This window comes from Alnus glutinosa, chromosome 1 (genome assembly GCF_958979055.1).
Source record: "Alnus glutinosa chromosome 1, dhAlnGlut1.1, whole genome shotgun sequence".
Lineage (NCBI taxonomy): Eukaryota > Viridiplantae > Streptophyta > Magnoliopsida > Fagales > Betulaceae > Alnus > Alnus glutinosa.
In genome coordinates, this window is record NC_084886.1 from 43,276,614 (window position 1) to 43,295,040 (window position 18,427).

Consider the following 18,427-nt stretch of genomic DNA (forward strand, 5'->3'; position numbering starts at 1 on the left):
AAGGATGTAAGAAGGGCTGCTATTTGACCATAGCCCTTGATAAACTTTCTGTAATAACCCGTGAGTCCAAGGAAACCCCTTAAAGATTTCAAAGACTTAGGAACTGGCCAGTTTATCATACTCTCTATCTTAGCCGGATCAGCCTTAACCCCTTCAGCCAAGATCACATGGCCGAGATATTCCACCTCTTTACAAGCAAATTTACACTTGACTACTTTAGCAAACAGTTTCTGATGTAATAGAATCTCCAAAACTACCCTCAAATGCACCAAATGTTCCTGATCATCCTTGTTGTAGACTAGGATGTTGTAAAAAAAAAACCAATAGAAACTTTCTTAAATGAGCCTTGAAAACATGATTCATAAGGCCTTGAAAAGTGGAAGGTGCATTGGATAGCCCAAAGGGCATTACCAAGAACTCGTAATGACCCTCATGGGTTCTAAAAGCTGTCTTATGCACATCATCAGGTTTCACTCTAATCTGATGGTAACCGGACCGAAGATCCAGCTTAGAAATTTTTTTGGCTCCATATAATTCATCAAGTAGTTCATCAACTACTGGAATAGGAAACTTATCCTTAACCATAGCATAATTCACAGCCCTATAATCCATGCACATTCGCCAACTCCCATCGGCCTTGCGAACCAATAGCACTGGAGAAGAGAATGGTGATTGACTAGGCCGAATTACACCTGAATCCAAGAGGTATTTCACTATTTTCTCAATCTCCCCTTTTTGATAATGGGGATAGCGGTATGGCCTAACGCATATAGGTTGAGTTCCTTCCTTCAGGATAATTTGGTGGTCATTAGAACGCACCGAAGGTAAGCCTTTAGGCTCCTAAAAAACTGCTGCAAATTCCTGCAATAATTCTGCCACCAAAGGGTTCTGCTGTGGCTGAAGTGAGTCATGAGCTACGGATGCAACCATTTGTAAAATTAAACCCTTCTGTTTAGCTTTAGGAATTCTAGAAAAAATATGACCATCCTCCCACACCGAATCAGTAAGAGCAAGTCCTTTCCACAACACTCTCTTAGTAAACAAAGAGAATTCCATGGTTAGCTTGGAAAAATCCCAAAGAATGGGACCAAGGGATCTCAACCAATGAATTCCCAGCACCATATCACAGCCTCCCAAGGGCAAAAGATAGAATTTAGCTGAAAAATTTGTGCCCTGAACCTTCACTGGTAATGCTGGAGAATATCCTTCAGTATGAACTATCTGTCCATTAGCCACCTTAACAGCCAATCTACTATCTTTATGAATAACTACCTGAAGTTTTGCAACCACCACTGGATCCACAAAATTGTGAGAACTTCCAGAATCCACCAGAATAGTGATGCCAAATGATTTGACCGATCCTATCAATCTCATTGTTTCAGGATTTGGGGAACCTGTGATAGCATGTAATGATATCTCTGGGTGTGTCTCTTCTACTACTTCATTTTGTAATTTGTAATCTTCCCCAGAATTATCTATACCTTCACTTTCAGGAATCATCCAATGCTCATCACTAATCAACTCACAACCCTCCATAAGAAACACCTTCCCCCTTTGACACCTATGAGCAGCATTGTATTTTTCATCACAATAATAACAAAGACCCTTCCGACGTCTTTCTTCCATCTGAGTTGGGGTGATACGCTGGACTTGTAATGCTGGTTTTGTTTTTCCCACAGGAAAACCTACTTCAGTAGAATCACTCTTTCCAGCAGTAATAAGCCCTGGTTTAGGAATATTACTCTGGAAACTATTATTGTTCTGTTGAAAGAAAGAGGTGGTATGAACCCCACTACTCCTATAATACTTCCTGCTACTCAAGACAAACTCTTCCTGAATCTTAGCCAACCCAAAGGCTTCATTCAAAGTTCCAGGTTTCAACAACCTTAAAGGAAATCTTATCTCATCCCTTAACCCACTCAAGAAACAACTCAATTTATACCCTTCAGAAAGCCCTTTCAATCTATTCGAAAGCCTTTCAAACTGAGTTTTATAGATGGCAATAGAAGAGGTCTGTCTCAAACGAGTGAGAGCCTCCATTGGGTCATCATAACAATTAGGTCCAAAACGAACTTGGATAGCTGATTCAAAGGCTTCCCAAGACGTGAACAATCCTAAGTCAGACGCATCTTGAAACCACACTAAGGCATCCCCTTCCATATAAAATGAAGCCATGGGAACCTTATATTCAATAGGTGTATTGCTAAAATCAAAAAATTGTTTGACTTTAAACAACCAACCTGAAACATTTTCGCCATCAAAATGAGGAAAATCCAGTTTAAGACTTCTGAACTGAACATCCGGACCATTACCCAAACGAGTTTTTGGAAAACCAAATGAAGATTCTCCCGTCTCCCGGTTATGCCGACCCTCCAGAGGACCCTGTTGCACAAAAGTCGGTGTTTTCATTCCAGGAACCGAGTTCCGTGCCAACATCACCTCCAAGAGTTGATCCATCTTTGACGATAAATCCTTGATGTCCACTCCGTGTTGATTAATCTGATTCTGCATCTGCGTTTGTTGACTTTGCATTTGAGCTTGCTGGCTTTGAGAAATCTCCCACATCCCCTTCGCGCTCTCCATTTGCTGCTGCAACTCCTGTACTCTTGTACCTTCCGCCATGGATTGTACCGCTCTGATACCACTTGTAATACCCTTGATATTTCTTAGGCAACTTTTCCAAAGAACGACCAAAAATGTAATGAAGAAAGAAAGAATGAATGAAAAAAGAACTATGTATATTATTGCAAGTAAGGTAGGTTGATTCGAGCTCAACCTAAGCTCCAAAGAAAGAAACAAAAGAAAACAAATGATCCAAGATTTCCATGACTGAATTCAGAATCTAACTCTGTTTATAAAGCTCGACACTTACAACTGAAACTAACTGTTACAACTGAAACTAACTGTTAACTACATTACAATACACTTGTACGCCCATAACAGTCCACGTGCACCAACCTCTCGGCTAACTTCTCTCTCAGTGAGCACTACAGTATATATAGCCTAGACAAAGGTAAGAGCAGGGATACGGTGATGTACAGTCTTTTGTCTACTGATCCTATTCCTTGAACTGTTCCTTCTCCAGCCTTCATCTTGGTTTTTACAGCCATTACTAAATTTTCACAGTTTGTGTATTTGAATTGGCTATTTTGTGCAGTTGCCAATATCATATATTATATTTCGCACTGGAATGTTAATGGCTGATTTGTCTGCTCTGGGCACGGACTGCTGGGGGCTAGATATAGTCACAATCACTGTAGCAATATTGGAGATGGGTGTCTCTAGGGTGTTCAATTCCCAGATTTGGTGAGGATTGAAGCTTTGGTAGAGGTAAAAAATAAGGGGTCGGCGTCAAAGTACAAAAGGTTGGGTTTCTGAGAGAAGGGTTGTTAAGGAAGTATAGGTTTTGTAAAGGAGAGATTAGAGGCATATGCTTAGCTATAGCTTCCCAGTAACAGACAATATGATGTAAGTGATATGATCATAAATATGGTGTAGTCCCACATTGGAAAAGGCAGAAGAGAACCCAAACGGGAATATTATACAAAAGAGAGCAGCTCTTGTGTAGAAAGGTAATGCACTTCTCGACCTTTTGGTTATGATCAAGTGTAGTATCTGTTGTTTTCAGTTTAATTAATATCTAATAAGTGGCCCAATGGGCCTCATGAGATGAAATTTATTTTGATTGGGGAGAGCCATCGATACATTCTTATAGTATTATAATTATCAGTCATTCCTACATGTACATAATCATCTCTGTCATTGTTATGCTACATACTATACACACTGTAGGCTTCCTTGCAAATTATCCTTGATCTTGGGGTACGTGGAATGACTTCTATTCGAGAAATAAACAGTGGAATTAATTAGCATTTCTCATCGGAATGACTATATATTGCTTAAATTTAATTAGAGTACATGAGAAATTAAAGTACAAATTTCTATTTTAGTTACTAATTTTTCTATATATACTCTAACAATTCTCTATTATACTCGCTAAAAATTATATTCTGCCTATTTTACTTGAGGAGAAAAATAGCTCATAATAACTAAATTTAACTATTATAAGCCATTTAGCTATTCTGTTGGAGATGTTCCGATAAAAATAGTTATTCCTTATCATATACTCTAACACCAAGGATATGCATAATTGATTAGTCCATTAGGAAAAGTAATAACTATTCCTAAGAGAAGAAAAAGGTAGAATACTCTTATTCCGGTGGCAACACATGCATGCTCTAACTGTAATTAAATAAAAATCACTAAAATACCCACATATTTTATTTTTATTTTTTTAAAAATAAAAAGCTGAGGCTTTGTTTGTTTAAGAAGGTGGAACTCTGGCGGCCGGTGGCGGATTTCGGCGACCGGTAGTGGATTTTAGAAAACTCCTGCGATCGGAGGTGGATTCCGTCTGATTTCGACAGTGGCCACGACAGATTCCAGTGAACTTCAACGACGACGACAAATTCCAATGGATTATGTGTATGTGTGTGTGTTTTCGATTTGTTTTGAAAAATAGTCTTTCCCTAAAAGTATAACTATTTTTCTCCCTTTTTTTTTTTTTTTTTTTTTTTTTTAAGAGGAATGGCTATTACTTAATTTAAGGAATAGTCATTCTTATGTGAATGGGCGAAATGGCTATTCCAAGGCTAAACTCTTACAAATCGATAGAATAGCTATTAGGGGTGAAAATATGAATGTGAATGCGGTTATTAGCAATATCCATAACCGCATTATATGATTATTGTTCGCATACGTGTGGTTATTACGATTATTATCCGCTATCTGTATGTGAGGTAATGAGCGTTTTGAATTACTATCTAAATTTATATGTGAGATTAAATAATGTAGTTATTACTATATGTAAGCTTAAATAAATTAATATTTAACTTGTTACGCAATTCGTGATTATCAGTCATAGAAAGTCATTGTCTTATAGAGTAATTGAGATTTGGATTTTCAAATAAAAGAAGAAAAAAAATATAAATATAATGAGGTATGACTTTGAGATGATAGTGAAAAAAAACCTAACATATGCCCAGTTTAGTAATCCCCTTCCCCTCCCCTCCCCTCCCCTCTCCTCCTCTTATGGGAGAATTTTTTTGTTGAGTGAAAGTAAAAAGTGATTGATGTGATATAAAATAGAAAGAATTTACATAGAAAAGTGAAAAAAAAATTTGTATTGTAGTGAGATTTTTTATTTAAATAATAATAAAAAATTGTTGATGTGATATAAAAAGTAAAAAAAGTTAAGAATGTTTTGAGTTGATGTTTTTTGAAAGAGGAGAAAATAAGGGGAAGGGAAAGGGAAGGGGGTTATTGAACGGGCCATAACCTAAAGGTCCTAAACTTACCAAATCCAAAACAACGTTGTTTTTGTGAATTTAATTATATATATATATATGGGAATGCGATGCGGTTATTAACCGCATCTGCATTCTCTAAAACTGCTATCCGCATATAGGGATATTGCATAGTTTTTGCTGATCACATCCGCATGTGTGGATAACGGCTAGGTACAAATAGCAAATGCGGGCAGTTATTACCCGTCCGTATTTTCACCCATAATATATTATTATTCCATAGGTTTAATCCTTGGACCAAATGTACGCTTAGCGTTAAAAGACCAAGGAATTAGAGATAGTAATCATATTGAAACCAAACTACGGCTCTATCAACTATCTAATGTGTACGACTTCATGGATCGAGCTTGAGATGATAAAATAATACTATAATAAAAAGGAGAAGACTATTTGATGACTTAAGACTATGCTCATATATAATATTAAGACATTAATTAATCCACAAAACACCAAACACTTCGATATCGACTCTCATTTTGTGCGTCATTATCTCTTATAGGGAACTATCTACCCCTGATCTATTGCATTTGTTGATTAGATGATTGATGTATTCACCACCTAATAAACATTTTCGTGACCTTGATTTAAAACACAAATGACCTTTTACATTATCAGAAGGGATGTTACAATATATTTAAAATATAAATTTTGGATGCGTACTTATCTTATTAACCTGACATAATAATCTGATTCTGTTGAGATCTCTAGCTTGTCGTTAATTTGAGATTATTACGTAGTATTTCATATTAATTTTCAGATTTTCTTTCTTGTTATATTTCCTATTATGACCATCTGGCCTCGTTCCACTAGATTTTTGTATAATTGAATCATCACATATATATACAGTCAAGTTTTATATAGTTTTCTTTAGTTATATATTTTGCGTCAGGAGATTTGGTATATATATATTCATAAAGTCATTCTCGTGCTATATATTGACTTTCTTTATTATTAATATCTCATCCATATTAATGGTGATAATATTAATGAGTATATTGCTGATATAACTAAAAAAATTCATACTTTTTTTTTTTTTTTAAATGATAAGACGAACGTACAGTCTTTAATTATTTCAGATATTGGTATACGATGCAATTTTCATGAGGAGATAAACTTTGGATAATGAAGAATTACTGAGTAATAAAGCTAGTTGACTAAACATATCTATAACTTTGTGGGGCTAACTTGCAGCCTGCCTATGAATGAAACTGTGACAGTCAAATAATACACGTGATTTTTTGTTATAAATAGATTTTTTTTTTTTTTGAAAACTGTTAGAAAGAGAATTAAGAGTACATCTCGTGTTCTTCTTCCATACATCTATTTTCTAAAATTAAATTAAAATTAAATTATGCTGATGTGGCATGGGTTAGTGATCATTTTCAAATTTTTTTATATTATTATTTTTTTAAAAAAAAAAGAAAAAAGAAAAAAAAGACTGATATAAAGACTATTAACCCATATCGTTCAATTAGTTAATACAATATGATTACATTGTGATCGATTGTGGAGTGAAGACTAACATTACTAAAAAAAATTAATGGTGAAAATTTTTTAAGATTGGGAAATGATTCTTTATATATATATAAACGCCATAGACATAACTACGAGCGTGGTAGCCCATGAATCCATGATCACTATTTTAAAATTCCAATTATTAAATACTCTCTCTCTCTCTCTCTCACGCCCCCATGCATTTATTACCAAATCATATGCAACGACTTCTTATGTGTGTGTGTGTGTTTTTTTTATTGGTTATAAATATTTCCAGTCTTTGTTACAATGGTCTACACTCGCCAACCACGCTAGCTAGCTAGGCAGCCAAAAACTTGGAGCCATGGAGAATAATGTTCCTAAAATCGACCTTTCGGCCAGGAGATCATCGGTGTCAACGAAAATTGTAAAGGCCTGTGAAAAATATGGTTTTTTTATGGTGGCCAACCATGATGTCCCTTTGAACGTGGTGGGAGAACTAGAACAACAAGGCCTTCAATTTTTTGCCCGACCAATGGCTGAAAAACTAAGAGCTGGGCCGGGTACCCCTTACGGCTATGGCTGCAACCGCATAGGCCCCAGTGGAGATATGGGAGCGTTGGAATATCTTACACTTAGTACCAATCCTGCCAGTCCAGACTACATCGCTCGGAGAGCCCGTACCATCTCCAATCGCCCTTCCAAGTTCTCGTAATATTTATCAATTTTCTTGCCTAGCTCGATCTATTTCTTTTTTCATTCTACGTGTGTTTTAACTTTAATTTTACGCATGCATTCGATCAACGTACGTACCAATACTACCAATGGTTGTTGCACTTGCATGCATGGTTTGTTTGCAATTAATGCTTAGATTCATTGTAGAATTGGAAGTCTTGAGACTGAGAGATCGACATGCATGCATGTGTGAGTTTAACGTACGTACATGCTTCTGGGATTTGACTGATCATGTGTTGATTAATTGTGACTGTGTCTGCATGCGTATGACAGCTCTGCTGCCAGTGAATATGCTGAAGCAGTTAGGGGGCTGGCATGTATGCTACTGGATCTGACGGCAGAGGGCCTGAGGGTACTCAATGATACATCAGTGTTCAGCAACCTAATCATGGACGATAATAGTGACTCAATCCTCAGGCTCAATTACTATCCACCATCCAATGATCACAGTATTGGGTTTGGAGAGCATACTGACCCTCAGATCTTTACCATCCTCAGATCCAACGAGGTGGATGGCCTTCAGATTTCTACCCAGGGGAATTGGATCACGGTCCCTTCTGACCCTAATGCATTTTGCGTTTTTGTGGGTGACACGTTAAAGGTTGCTCCTCTCTCTCTCTCTCTCTGTCCTTCGAAGAAATTAATATAGGGTCACCAATATTTAAGGGAAGAATTGAACGTTGATATTAGATATCTTTGTGTGTGTGTGTGTGTGTGTTTTGAAGGCTATGACAAATGGGAGATTTGTGAGCGTGCGACACAGGGCCGTTACAAATTCACAGCAAACTAGAATGTCAATAGCCTTCTTTGGGGCTCCATCCCTCCAAGCATTGATAGCTCCACTTCCAGAAATGGTCCCCGCCGGCATGGCCCCTCTCTACAAGCCCTTCACTTGGGAGGAATTTAAGAGACAGATGTACTCTGGATCTCTCCGCCTAGGGGATGACCGTCTTAACCATTTCCGAGCATGAGCAGATGACGGCCGGATTACTGCTTGGCACATGCAGCTAAAGGATCTTGCTCTTGTAGGCCCCGGCTGGGGGCGGGGTTAACGATTAATTAATTTATATTAAATAAATTTATATTTTAATAAGTTTTCCCAAAAACTATCATGAATATATACTTTAATTTCTTTATTCCAAACACCCCAAAGAAAGTTTACGTCGCATGCATGCCCAATTAATTTGCTTTCAATATATTTCTCAAATTTACGCAGCCGATCTCTACCATGCATGTTGATATCTTAATTTACTTTGCATTTAGAAATCATATTATGCGGTTTTTAGTATTTTTCATGCCACGATGAGATCAAATGTTAAATATTGATAGAACACTACTCTTTATCTAACAATTAATCAAAGTAAACATTTTAATTAATAATGTTTAAGAGTTAACTCAAACTACACGTACTACTTAAAAATTCAAACCTTAATTTGTATTGATCAATCAAATTACAACTAATCCCGTTCCCGTCGACCATCAAATGCAACAATTGGTATCATCTGTATATCTCCCATTTCAAAAATAGTCTACTACCCGCTTAAACTTTTGTGACAATTTTCTTTTATACTTTTTCTTTAATTATTGGATCTTCCATTTCATAGGGGCAATGATCCATATAACTATAAGTTTCTCCTTTCTCTTTATCTCAACTATATTAAAAAAAAAAAATTAAAAAAAAAAAGAAAGAAAAGGAGGTTGTCTATAACATGCGTGACACATTAACAATCTTCAGGAGTGACATGACAAATAATAAAGAATAAAACCGATGAGACAAAAAAGTAAAACAATTGTTCTCTCTAAGATGATTTTTCTTGATTACTTGCGCACCATGACTTTGAATGATGCTATTTTGTAGGGGTGAAAAGGTGGGTGGTTAATAACCGCTTACTAACCATTAACCGTCTAACTACTTTTATGCCTAAATTTAAAAGCGGTTATGTTATTTAGTAGATTGTTATACAGCTGTCATACAACTAGAGTGAATGACATGACAATAAAAATAATTCATTAATTTTTTTTTTTTTACAAGCTGATTCAAAAATTGATTTTTACTGTCATATCATCTCAATTATATTAAATATATGATATATCTTTGTTGAAAGGTTTTAGATTTTAATTTTTTACCAAGAAAATGGGGGCACCAATGCAATTATGCAAGAATTGAACGTTGATATTTATATATGAGATATATCTTTTTTGAGTGTCTTTGAAGGCTACGACAAATGGGAGATTCGTGAGCGTGCGGACACTGAGCCTAGAGGCCCTGTTTGATATCCCCTTCTCCTTCCCCCTTCCCTCCATTTTCCAACATGCACTCTAACATGACATGTATTTGGCATAGGCTTAAAAAAAATAGCCCACTTTTTCAAGATAAGATAGGCTTTTTTTTTCCTATTTTACCCCTGTACACAACCATTTACATTGCACAATTTTTTTTCCTACCAGTGATTACCCCTGTATACGACCATGAAAATGATGATTAGGTGAAGGGGTATATTGGGCAAAATGCATGAGTGAAGCTTTTTGAAGAAGCTTCACCCGTTGACTTGCCCATTATGGCCGATGGGCAAGTTAGTTTTTTCTGTCAAAAGCTGAATGAGTCGAGGGTATGAAATAATGAGAGGAAGAAAAGGGATGAGAGGTGATTCCAAACAGGGCCAGAATGTCAATTGCCTTCTTCGGGGTTGCATCCCTCCAAGCATGATAGCTCCACATCCAGAAATGGTCCCTCGCAACATGCTCTCTCTCTAGTCTCTACAGGCCCATCACTTGGGCTGAATACAAGCAAACAACGTGTACTCTCTCCGCCTAGGGCATACTCGATCGCCTTGACCTTTTCAGGACATGCACATAAATCTTAATCTTTTGGGGATTTCCTTAATAATTAACACATAAATCTGCCATTAGGCAATTAAACTTGTTTCTTTTGAAAAATAATAAATACAAAAATCTGCCGTGCGATTACATTCTTTATACGCATGACGAGTGGACAAAAGCCTCTTTCATTCCTCAAATTCAGTCTATCAATCTATTAAATTGCCGTTGGAGAATCACATGTTTTAATAAAAAGAATAATTGCACCACTGGTCACTGGAGTATGTCATAATCATGAATCACTCCCTATGATTTAAAAAGTTCATGGAAAGTCTTTGTGGTAAACTATAATCACAAATCGATCCCTAAAGTCAAATTCTATTATAAAATTTGACAGATTCTGTTAAATGTCACGTCAGCGCCACATCAAATCAATAAGATAGCGACGTGTCCATCTAAATAAAAAAAATATAAATTTATTAAAAAATAAATAAATAAACTTATTTAAAAATAAAAATAAAAATAAATAAATAAATAAAAAATAAAAAGATGGCTGGGCCACTCCCAGTGGCCGGGGGTGGCCATCTGGCCAACCCTAGAAGGTTCATGGGTGGCCTTCCCCCCGGCCACTGGGGGTGGCGCGCGGCCACCCCCATATATTGGCTGGAGGTAGCCTAGCTACCCTTTTATTTTATTTTATTTTTTTAATAAATTTATATTTTTTTATTCAGATGGACACGTGTCGCCATCTTATTGGTTTGATGTGGCACTAAAGTAGCATTTAATAAAATTTGTCAAAAAATTTAACAAAATTTGACTCCATCGATCAATTTGTAATTATAGTTTACCACAATGACCTCCGTAAACTTTTTAAACCATAGCGAGTGATTCATAATTATGACATATCCTAGAAACTAGTGGTGCAATTATCTCTTATTAATGCACATTTTGAACATGCATCAGAATAATAAACCGAGTGGAATTTAAATCATGAACACAATCAATACGAATATCATATAATTTCCAGCGAAGTTACAAGTATTGTCAGACTGCCACATAATTCAAGTACATGCAACAGTGATCAGCAGTGGAACCATACAAATAGGTTAAGAGGCTCTCAAAAAAACAGAGCCATCAAATAAGAATCGTCCCTCCTTCAATTAATGGGACAACACGATCATATTCCACAGTATCGTTTGATTTCCGAAAACAGGACCACAACCTAAGCTTTAGGTGCTGAAAGGAAAGAAGTTAAAAGAGTCTTGTATTCAATGGAGTCACCGTCATTTGAGATCTATATTTTTTTAGCTCAGAGCGCTCTGTATAGCACTCACTTGTCATCGAGCAAGAATCTGAGACCTTGGAGCAGAACGTGAGCACTTCTTTCGACCAGTTTTGCTAAGCGCGCAGACACAAATTTCAAGGAGTTCGTAATCCTCCTCCCAGAACAACAAGGACGCCTTCTCCGGATTCTTCAAAAGCATCTTCGACGTTAGAAAACCAGCAATTGTCCATGTCTGGAAGAGCCGGGATTGCTTTCCTATGAATCTCCCACTGCGCATGTCATAATATTCAGGCCACTGATCCATTGAAAGCCTCTTCTCTGCCAAAGCAACAGCCTTCTGTGCCAATTCTGGCCTCCCCATCTTAATGCAGGCCAATGTGAACTAAAAATTTCACGTAGGAGAATGCTTAAGAAGTCTGATCATTATGATCTAGCCAATACCCAAAATCTTAAGAGAAGATAGAATTGAACAAAGATCAACTTACCTGCCATAGCAGTGTTGGCCAAGATCCACCATTATGATAAGACCAGGGACTGCAAGCAAGTAGAGAATCAGATTTGTGAAATAGGGAGCCCATAAGAAAATAACAAATTACTTAAAAGAGCCTCACGTATTCTTTGGGTCACTGCCAGTGATTATACGCCATTCCTCATGCTCCAAAGCAGGGTAACAAATTTTAAGAGGCATTTGAGCCACAAGATCATCCCATTTGTCCTTCAGAATACCCTCATTCTGTTCTGGGCTACCTAAAGATGGAACAATGGCCCAAAGATTTCCAAGTGTGAAAAACCTAAAATCCATATGAGCAGGTTGCAGATTGCCAATGAGGTAGCCACCTTTCTCAGGGATCCAATCTACCAGCCAAGAAGGAATTTGATCTGGATAAATATTGAACTTGTTAATGGCATCTGTAGAGTATTCCTCTGTCTTGTAACGATAAATCTCATTGATCTTCTTCATATCCGCCCAATAATACTCTCTGATATGAAAGGAGAGTGTACTGAGTCGATTATTGATAGCAGCCACCAAATTCTTGGTTCCATCATTGACAATAAGCATTTCGCGGGAACAACGTAGAGCTGAGTAGAATAACGCCTGTTAGATAAGATTTCTTAAGCAAATGGTTAACTTAAGACAAGGAAAGCGTGAAATAACACTAGAAATGGTGAAGAAAGGTATTGGAGAACGTTAAAGATGAATAAGATAAACATATTTGCCTCATTATGGTCACCAATAAAATACCACTTAAGACAAAATAAACATGCAATACTAGAACAATATAGGCATACCAAAATCAAGCTGGAATCTAATGTATACCAAGCACAAGATTTATTTTTCAGAGTAGCATCATTCCAAGTAAGATTTCAGAGTAGCATCATTCTCAACTTGGATTTCAAGAGGGTGTCTATGAATGCCCATCCGTCTATCAATCATGCAGGAACCATCAGTTACTAACAGAGAAGGAAACATGTCAAACCCACCAGTTAAACATAGATTAAGTATTAATCTTATGCCTGTCTGAACATCCACTCTTTCTTGCAATGCATAGTCGCCAGTGATCTTCCCATAAGCTCTCAACAAAATAATCCACCACAACCCTGTCATAGTAAACATATGCTTCAAAATTTATTTATGCTAGTTCTTTTATTTTTTTTTTTCCCAACTGAAAATAACTAACCCCATTAAGCTTATATGAGATTTGTAATGTCACAAAGTGTTGAAAGCACAATAGTTTTGGGCTTAGTCACCCATTTTACGCAATGTATAAAAATATTGCTCAAATTTGAAAATTTATAAACGAACATCAAGATATTGAGCAACCAAGCAATAATGGTCAAAGCTTATGCTGCGACATTCAATGGAAAAGAACAACTCCTTAAAAATTGCCACAGTGACCAGAACTACTATTGTCTTACCAGAATCAACAGGTGCAACACGACCAATGGCTGATTCACCAAAATCAGGATCTAGAACTTCCTCAAATGCTTCATTGCTTCCATCAAGAGGGATAGTTCTAACTTTAAAGCTTGCAGGCATTAACCCTTGCCCAGGACTGTAGCAGTCCACAGTCTTTTCCCAGCCCTAACAAAGAAGCAAAACACATATGATCAGAATTGGCACTTTAATTAAGTATCAATACTCGCTTAACATATCACAGATTACAACCTAATCTCCCAAAAACCCATTAACAACCTCTTAAGGATGCTCCCTACTCCACCATAGTATTCCAGAGGGAATCAACTTCCCTCATTAAAAACAAGGTTTGTTACTTGCAAGGAGGAAAATGATCTTCCAAGCACACTAGTCTCACTGAATCAGCAAATTACACATACCGATGGGCATATGATATAACCAATATAATGAGAAGATGTTAGCTCATACAGTTTCGAGGTCTATGGAACCATCAAAAATCCAACTAGGCGTCAAGAAGACTGGTGAGACCGCAAGTCTGGCCTATAAATAAAACCGTCACACCAGGTATGAAATGATGAATTCTCTGAGCTCTTGAGATTGAGATTGAAAATACTCTTCAGAAAATTGATTTGAACTGACTTAGGCATCGGAGTGGGCGTAGTCGGCACCCCCGACGAGTTGTTTGTTCTTTTTGCAGGATTGAAGTAGTAGAACCCAACGGCGAATCACCAGGCGACACATCACCATACCGGAAACTGTACCAACAGTTTGGCGCCGTCTGTGGGAACGATAAGTTGTTCTTGCGAAAAACAAATCCGTGATGGTGACTACGAGACGTTCCAAGTCGATTCAAAACGATGCATGCGAAGAGGTGCCACCTACCAGCCAAGACGATGTTCGTGGAGAAGCAGAATCTGCTAGACCAGAGGCCAGAATAACCCAACTGAGTCAACAGTTGGCCCAAGCACAGAAGAATGTGGAGGATTTGCTGGCTCAGAATGCTTTGCTCCTAGCTGCTCAGACTCCGCCGCCATTCAATCATGATGCAGTCGAAGGGACAAACCTTGGTGGCAACCCCGAAGGGTCAGGAGAGAAAGCCGGGCCACGGAACGAAGACCATGGAGAGCCCGCCAATCCGGCTCCACCAACAGAATCAGAAAGGAGGTTGCAGAAGTTGGTTCAGGACATGGGCGCAAAATATGATGCACTATCGAAAACAATTGATCAGAAGCGTGATGGAAAGGAGTCTCTCGTGGACAACCTCTTTCAGCACAATGAGTCGATATTCACCGAAGAAGTATCCAACTTCGATCTACCCGGAAGATTCAAGGTACCTGACATCCCTGTTTTTTCAGGCAGTGAAGATCCGGTGGAGCACTTGGACAATTTTCGATCCCATGTCTCCCTCCACAAGACACCAGATGCTGTGGCATGCCGAGCTTTTCCTCTCACCTTGTTAGGAAAGGCTCCAGATTGGCTCAGGAATCTCCCACCGAGGTCGATTGATTGTTTCGACGCCCTTGGAAGGAAATTCCTAGCCCAGTTCGTATCCGGGAGAGCTAGAAGAAAACCCCGAGGATACCTACTCTTTATACAGCAGGGGCCAAACGAGTCTCTAAAAGACTATCTATGGAGATTCAACCAGGAAAAGCTAGACACAGAGAGTGCGCCAGATGATTTCATCTATGGAGCAATCTTCCAAGGCTTGAAGAAGGATGGACCTCTGATGGCAGAACTGGCGTTGAAACCACCGAAAGATCTTCATACCTTTATGGTAAAGATGGACAGGTACATTTATCAGGAAGAAATGCTCCGAGCCCTTCTCAATAACTCCCAGCAACAACAACAGCCATCCACCGAGAAGCCCAAGAAGAAGAAGAATCCTGAGCCTATACAGGACACCGGTCCCGGAGAATACAAGAAAGTAAAAAAGAATTTCGGAGATTACAAGTGGACACCATTGAACGCCTCCCTCACCGAGGTGCTCATGGAACTCAAAAGAGATCCGAATTACCAGAGACCGAGACCCATTCCAGGAGATCCGCCCCCGCGTTTGGCTCACAAATACTGTGTCTTCCATGATTCATACGGTCATCTGACCGAGCAGTGTGTATCATTGAGGCAGTTGATCGAGAAATTCATCGAGAATGGGAAACTAGTCCAATTTCTCGTCAATGAGAGGAATCATCAGGAGTGAGACCATTATCCGCGGCCCAGGAGGGAAGATGTAACGCCCCCAAACCGCTAAGGGTTAGGTTCGTCCATTTTCATACACCAAACTGCAAAGATTCCTAAGGTCTGCCACAACCTAGCTAATATGCTGAATTAAATAAATTAAATAAAGAGAATAATAATAATAATAATTTTAAAACTCAGAGCTTCAATAAATGCGGAAACAGTTATTTCGAAATGAACAATTATGTTTGATTCAATATTTGAAAATCTAAAGAAAAACTAAATTTATTGTACAAGTGCACTTATTAAGGTAACTGAGATGCAATGTCCTAATGCTAGCCTAGATCCCATCCCGGCCGCCTAGGTCTCTCAGCTCATAACCTGAAAATAAAAACAAAATAAGAGGTGAGCGAAAAATGCTCAGTAAGGTAACCCTCAACCATAAAACGGTTGAGTTAACTTCATTTTCTTTAAAACAATTATTAAAATACACTTGAAATCTAAATTTCTAGAATACAAATAATAAAAATTCGGCATTTTACTTAACACATAAAATTACTGGTTGATAAATAAATTCCTCATATGTAGGGCCCATGTACACTATTACGCCCTGTGTACTAGGGTTGCGCGGTCTACTGCGACCTCAGGTAGGTAAACTGTGGCCACAGGCCGAACCCCTTCAGCTAATTAATTGAAGTGCACTTAGCATGACATAGGGATGGATCTGCTTTCTCTAAGTCCTTGAGCGGTTGCGCTTCCATCCAAGCAACGGTACCGAGCTTAAACTCTGCAAATCTCTGTGAATATATCTGAGGCCAAAATAATAGTCTCCTCCACACACGTGCCTCATTTATAAAAATCTCATTCTCACAAATTATTCTTATTCCTTTGATAACTCTTGAGGCAAAGTGTGGGAGGGTTTTTACTCTCATTTTCTCATTAATTTCAAAAAGCTGTAACTTCCCGTCTCGAGAACCAACTACACAATTTACGAATAATTAGAAAAATCCTTTATAACCAAAGCTTATTTTAAAACAGTGATTTCAAGATTAACATTTATACCAACAAATTTTCATCTCAAAACTATTTTTAAAACAGTCCTTCATGCATCAATATAATTTGAAATATAGAACAAGAACAATTAATTGCAAATATGTTTAAAAAAAAGGATAAAGTAATATGACATAAAACAATTTGAAAATGGGTAGAGGATCCCTTACCTCGATACTGTTACTCAAAAACTGATCTGAAATATCAGACACCTGAATCGATAACACTTAACTATGTCAGCCTTAGGCTAGAATACACATCCTAAATGAAATCGGATTTAACGCATCCTGGCTTTTCGATCTCTACCTATAGCATGATTATAGGTGTATTATTATTATTAGGAAATTATTAAACTGTATTTGAGTATACATATTTTGGGTTTCCTGAAAACTCTTGTGTCATATTCATATATAAAATATGATATCAGTTCACTGTGAAAAATGTTCTTAAAATGATATAAATCGTTCAAGTAAAAAATCAGAAAAGAAATATAATAAGATACTGAATATTATTGGTTGTTAAAATAGCTCCATAAAACTACAATAGGAAATTTTCAACTACATGTAAGAGAAAGGAAAACAAATTACATAGATATGCTACGGGGCTTTGGGGTTAGAAAAGTAAGGAAAAGAAAACAAATAAATCTTATGAGCTGCTATGGCTACTTACAGAACAGAAACAAAAGGGAAATAATTAGGTCTTGGTAAGTTTGATACGGCTAACCATAGAGGAAGGGCATGGAAGCCAAAAGGGCCAAGACTTGATGACACAAGGCTAGGACAATACCTGCTACGGTACTATTGCTTAGAAAAGAAAGGAAAGGAACAAAAAGAAATTCAATCTATTGACTTGATATCAAGAAAGTAGGAACAAAAGAAAAGAATAAAAATAAAAATAAAATATAAGCAAGTTGCTATGGTGATATGGCTGTTTCCAGGGGAGAAACAAGAGGACCAAAAATATAAAATAACACAAACAATTGGGACGGCTATAGGGCTGGCAGGAGAGAAAAAGAAAAAGAAGACAAAACACAATCCAGTAACTTCAAGATGGCATTCGGCTGTAGTACACAACAGTAAAATAATTATGCTAAAAAAGAAATCTGCTACGTTGTACTAAACTGACGAAGGAAACAAACAAAAATAAAATAGAAAAGCAATAGGAGAGTTACAGATAGGGGACGTCGGTAGAAGGGAACGAAAAATATACCTGCTATGATTCTTGGCTAGAAACAAAGAGATTGTGGCCGGATCGTCTTGCGAGAGAGGAATAGGGAGATGGTTTTCATGAAAAATATTTTGAGATAAAAAGAGCGAATGACGGCTAAAGGACGTATTTATAAGGCGTAGGGTTTCATTCTTTGGCTGCTAGGGTTTTATATACTAAAACAAGTATTTTAATAAAAATAAAATTGCATAAAAATATAAAATCTGGTCCTCATATTTTTTTTTTATAAATATAAAATATAAAAGTAGAACTTAAATTTATATAAATTTATTATATTTAAAAGTATGTGTTTTTAATAAAATATATGAGTGGCTATTTAATAATAAGAAATTAAATTTTTGTATGAAAAAAAAAAATCAAGTGTTTATTATTCCCGTCTAGTTA

General features: G+C 37.3%; 2 protein-coding genes and 1 pseudogene across 2 annotated transcripts; 2 read left to right on the top strand and 1 right to left on the bottom strand.

Moving 5' to 3' along the window:
* Nucleotides 1–423: 423 nt before the first annotated feature.
* Nucleotides 424–8,545, top strand: LOC133860500 (gibberellin 2-beta-dioxygenase 2-like). The gene is made up of 5 exons (XM_062296092.1): nucleotides 424–467; nucleotides 567–634; nucleotides 7,184–7,550; nucleotides 7,848–8,175; nucleotides 8,300–8,545. Exons 1-5 carry the CDS (start codon nucleotides 424–426, stop codon nucleotides 8,543–8,545), a joined length of 1,053 nt encoding a protein of 350 aa, XP_062152076.1.
* Nucleotides 3,577–3,700, top strand: LOC133858968 (U2 spliceosomal RNA; annotated as a pseudogene).
* Nucleotides 8,546–11,373: 2,828 nt separating the features above from the next.
* LOC133882934 (alkaline/neutral invertase A, mitochondrial-like) lies at nucleotides 11,374–13,773 on the bottom strand. Its single transcript, XM_062322175.1, has 5 exons — nucleotides 13,594–13,773; nucleotides 13,064–13,275; nucleotides 12,288–12,772; nucleotides 12,162–12,210; nucleotides 11,374–12,058 (listed from the first exon to the last, which is right to left on the bottom strand). Exons 1-5 carry the CDS (start codon nucleotides 13,712–13,714, stop codon nucleotides 11,729–11,731), a joined length of 1,197 nt encoding a protein of 398 aa, XP_062178159.1. The 5' UTR covers nucleotides 13,715–13,773; the 3' UTR covers nucleotides 11,374–11,728.
* Nucleotides 13,774–18,427: the final 4,654 nt, after the last annotated feature.

Excerpts from the sequence above, each read along its gene's own strand:
- LOC133860500 (XM_062296092.1), top strand. The coding sequence starts at position 424 with ATGACCCTCATGGGTTCTAAAAGCTGTCTTATGCACATCATCAG. Across the intron at positions 468-566 it reads TGTCTTATGCACATCATCAG|GAAACTTATCCTTAACCATA; the intron begins GTTTCACTCTAA and ends CTACTGGAATAG. Across the intron at positions 8,176-8,299 it reads TTGTGGGTGACACGTTAAAG|GCTATGACAAATGGGAGATT; the intron begins GTTGCTCCTCTC and ends TGTGTTTTGAAG.
- LOC133882934 (XM_062322175.1), bottom strand. The coding sequence starts at position 13,714 with ATGCCTGCAAGCTTTAAAGTTAGAACTATCCCTCTTGATGGAAGCAAT. Across the intron at positions 12,773-13,063 it reads GACACCCTCTTGAAATCCAA|GCGTTATTCTACTCAGCTCT; the intron begins GTTGAGAATGAT and ends CTTATCTAACAG. Across the intron at positions 12,211-12,287 it reads GGCAGTGACCCAAAGAATAC|TCCCTGGTCTTATCATAATG; the intron begins GTGAGGCTCTTT and ends ACTTGCTTGCAG.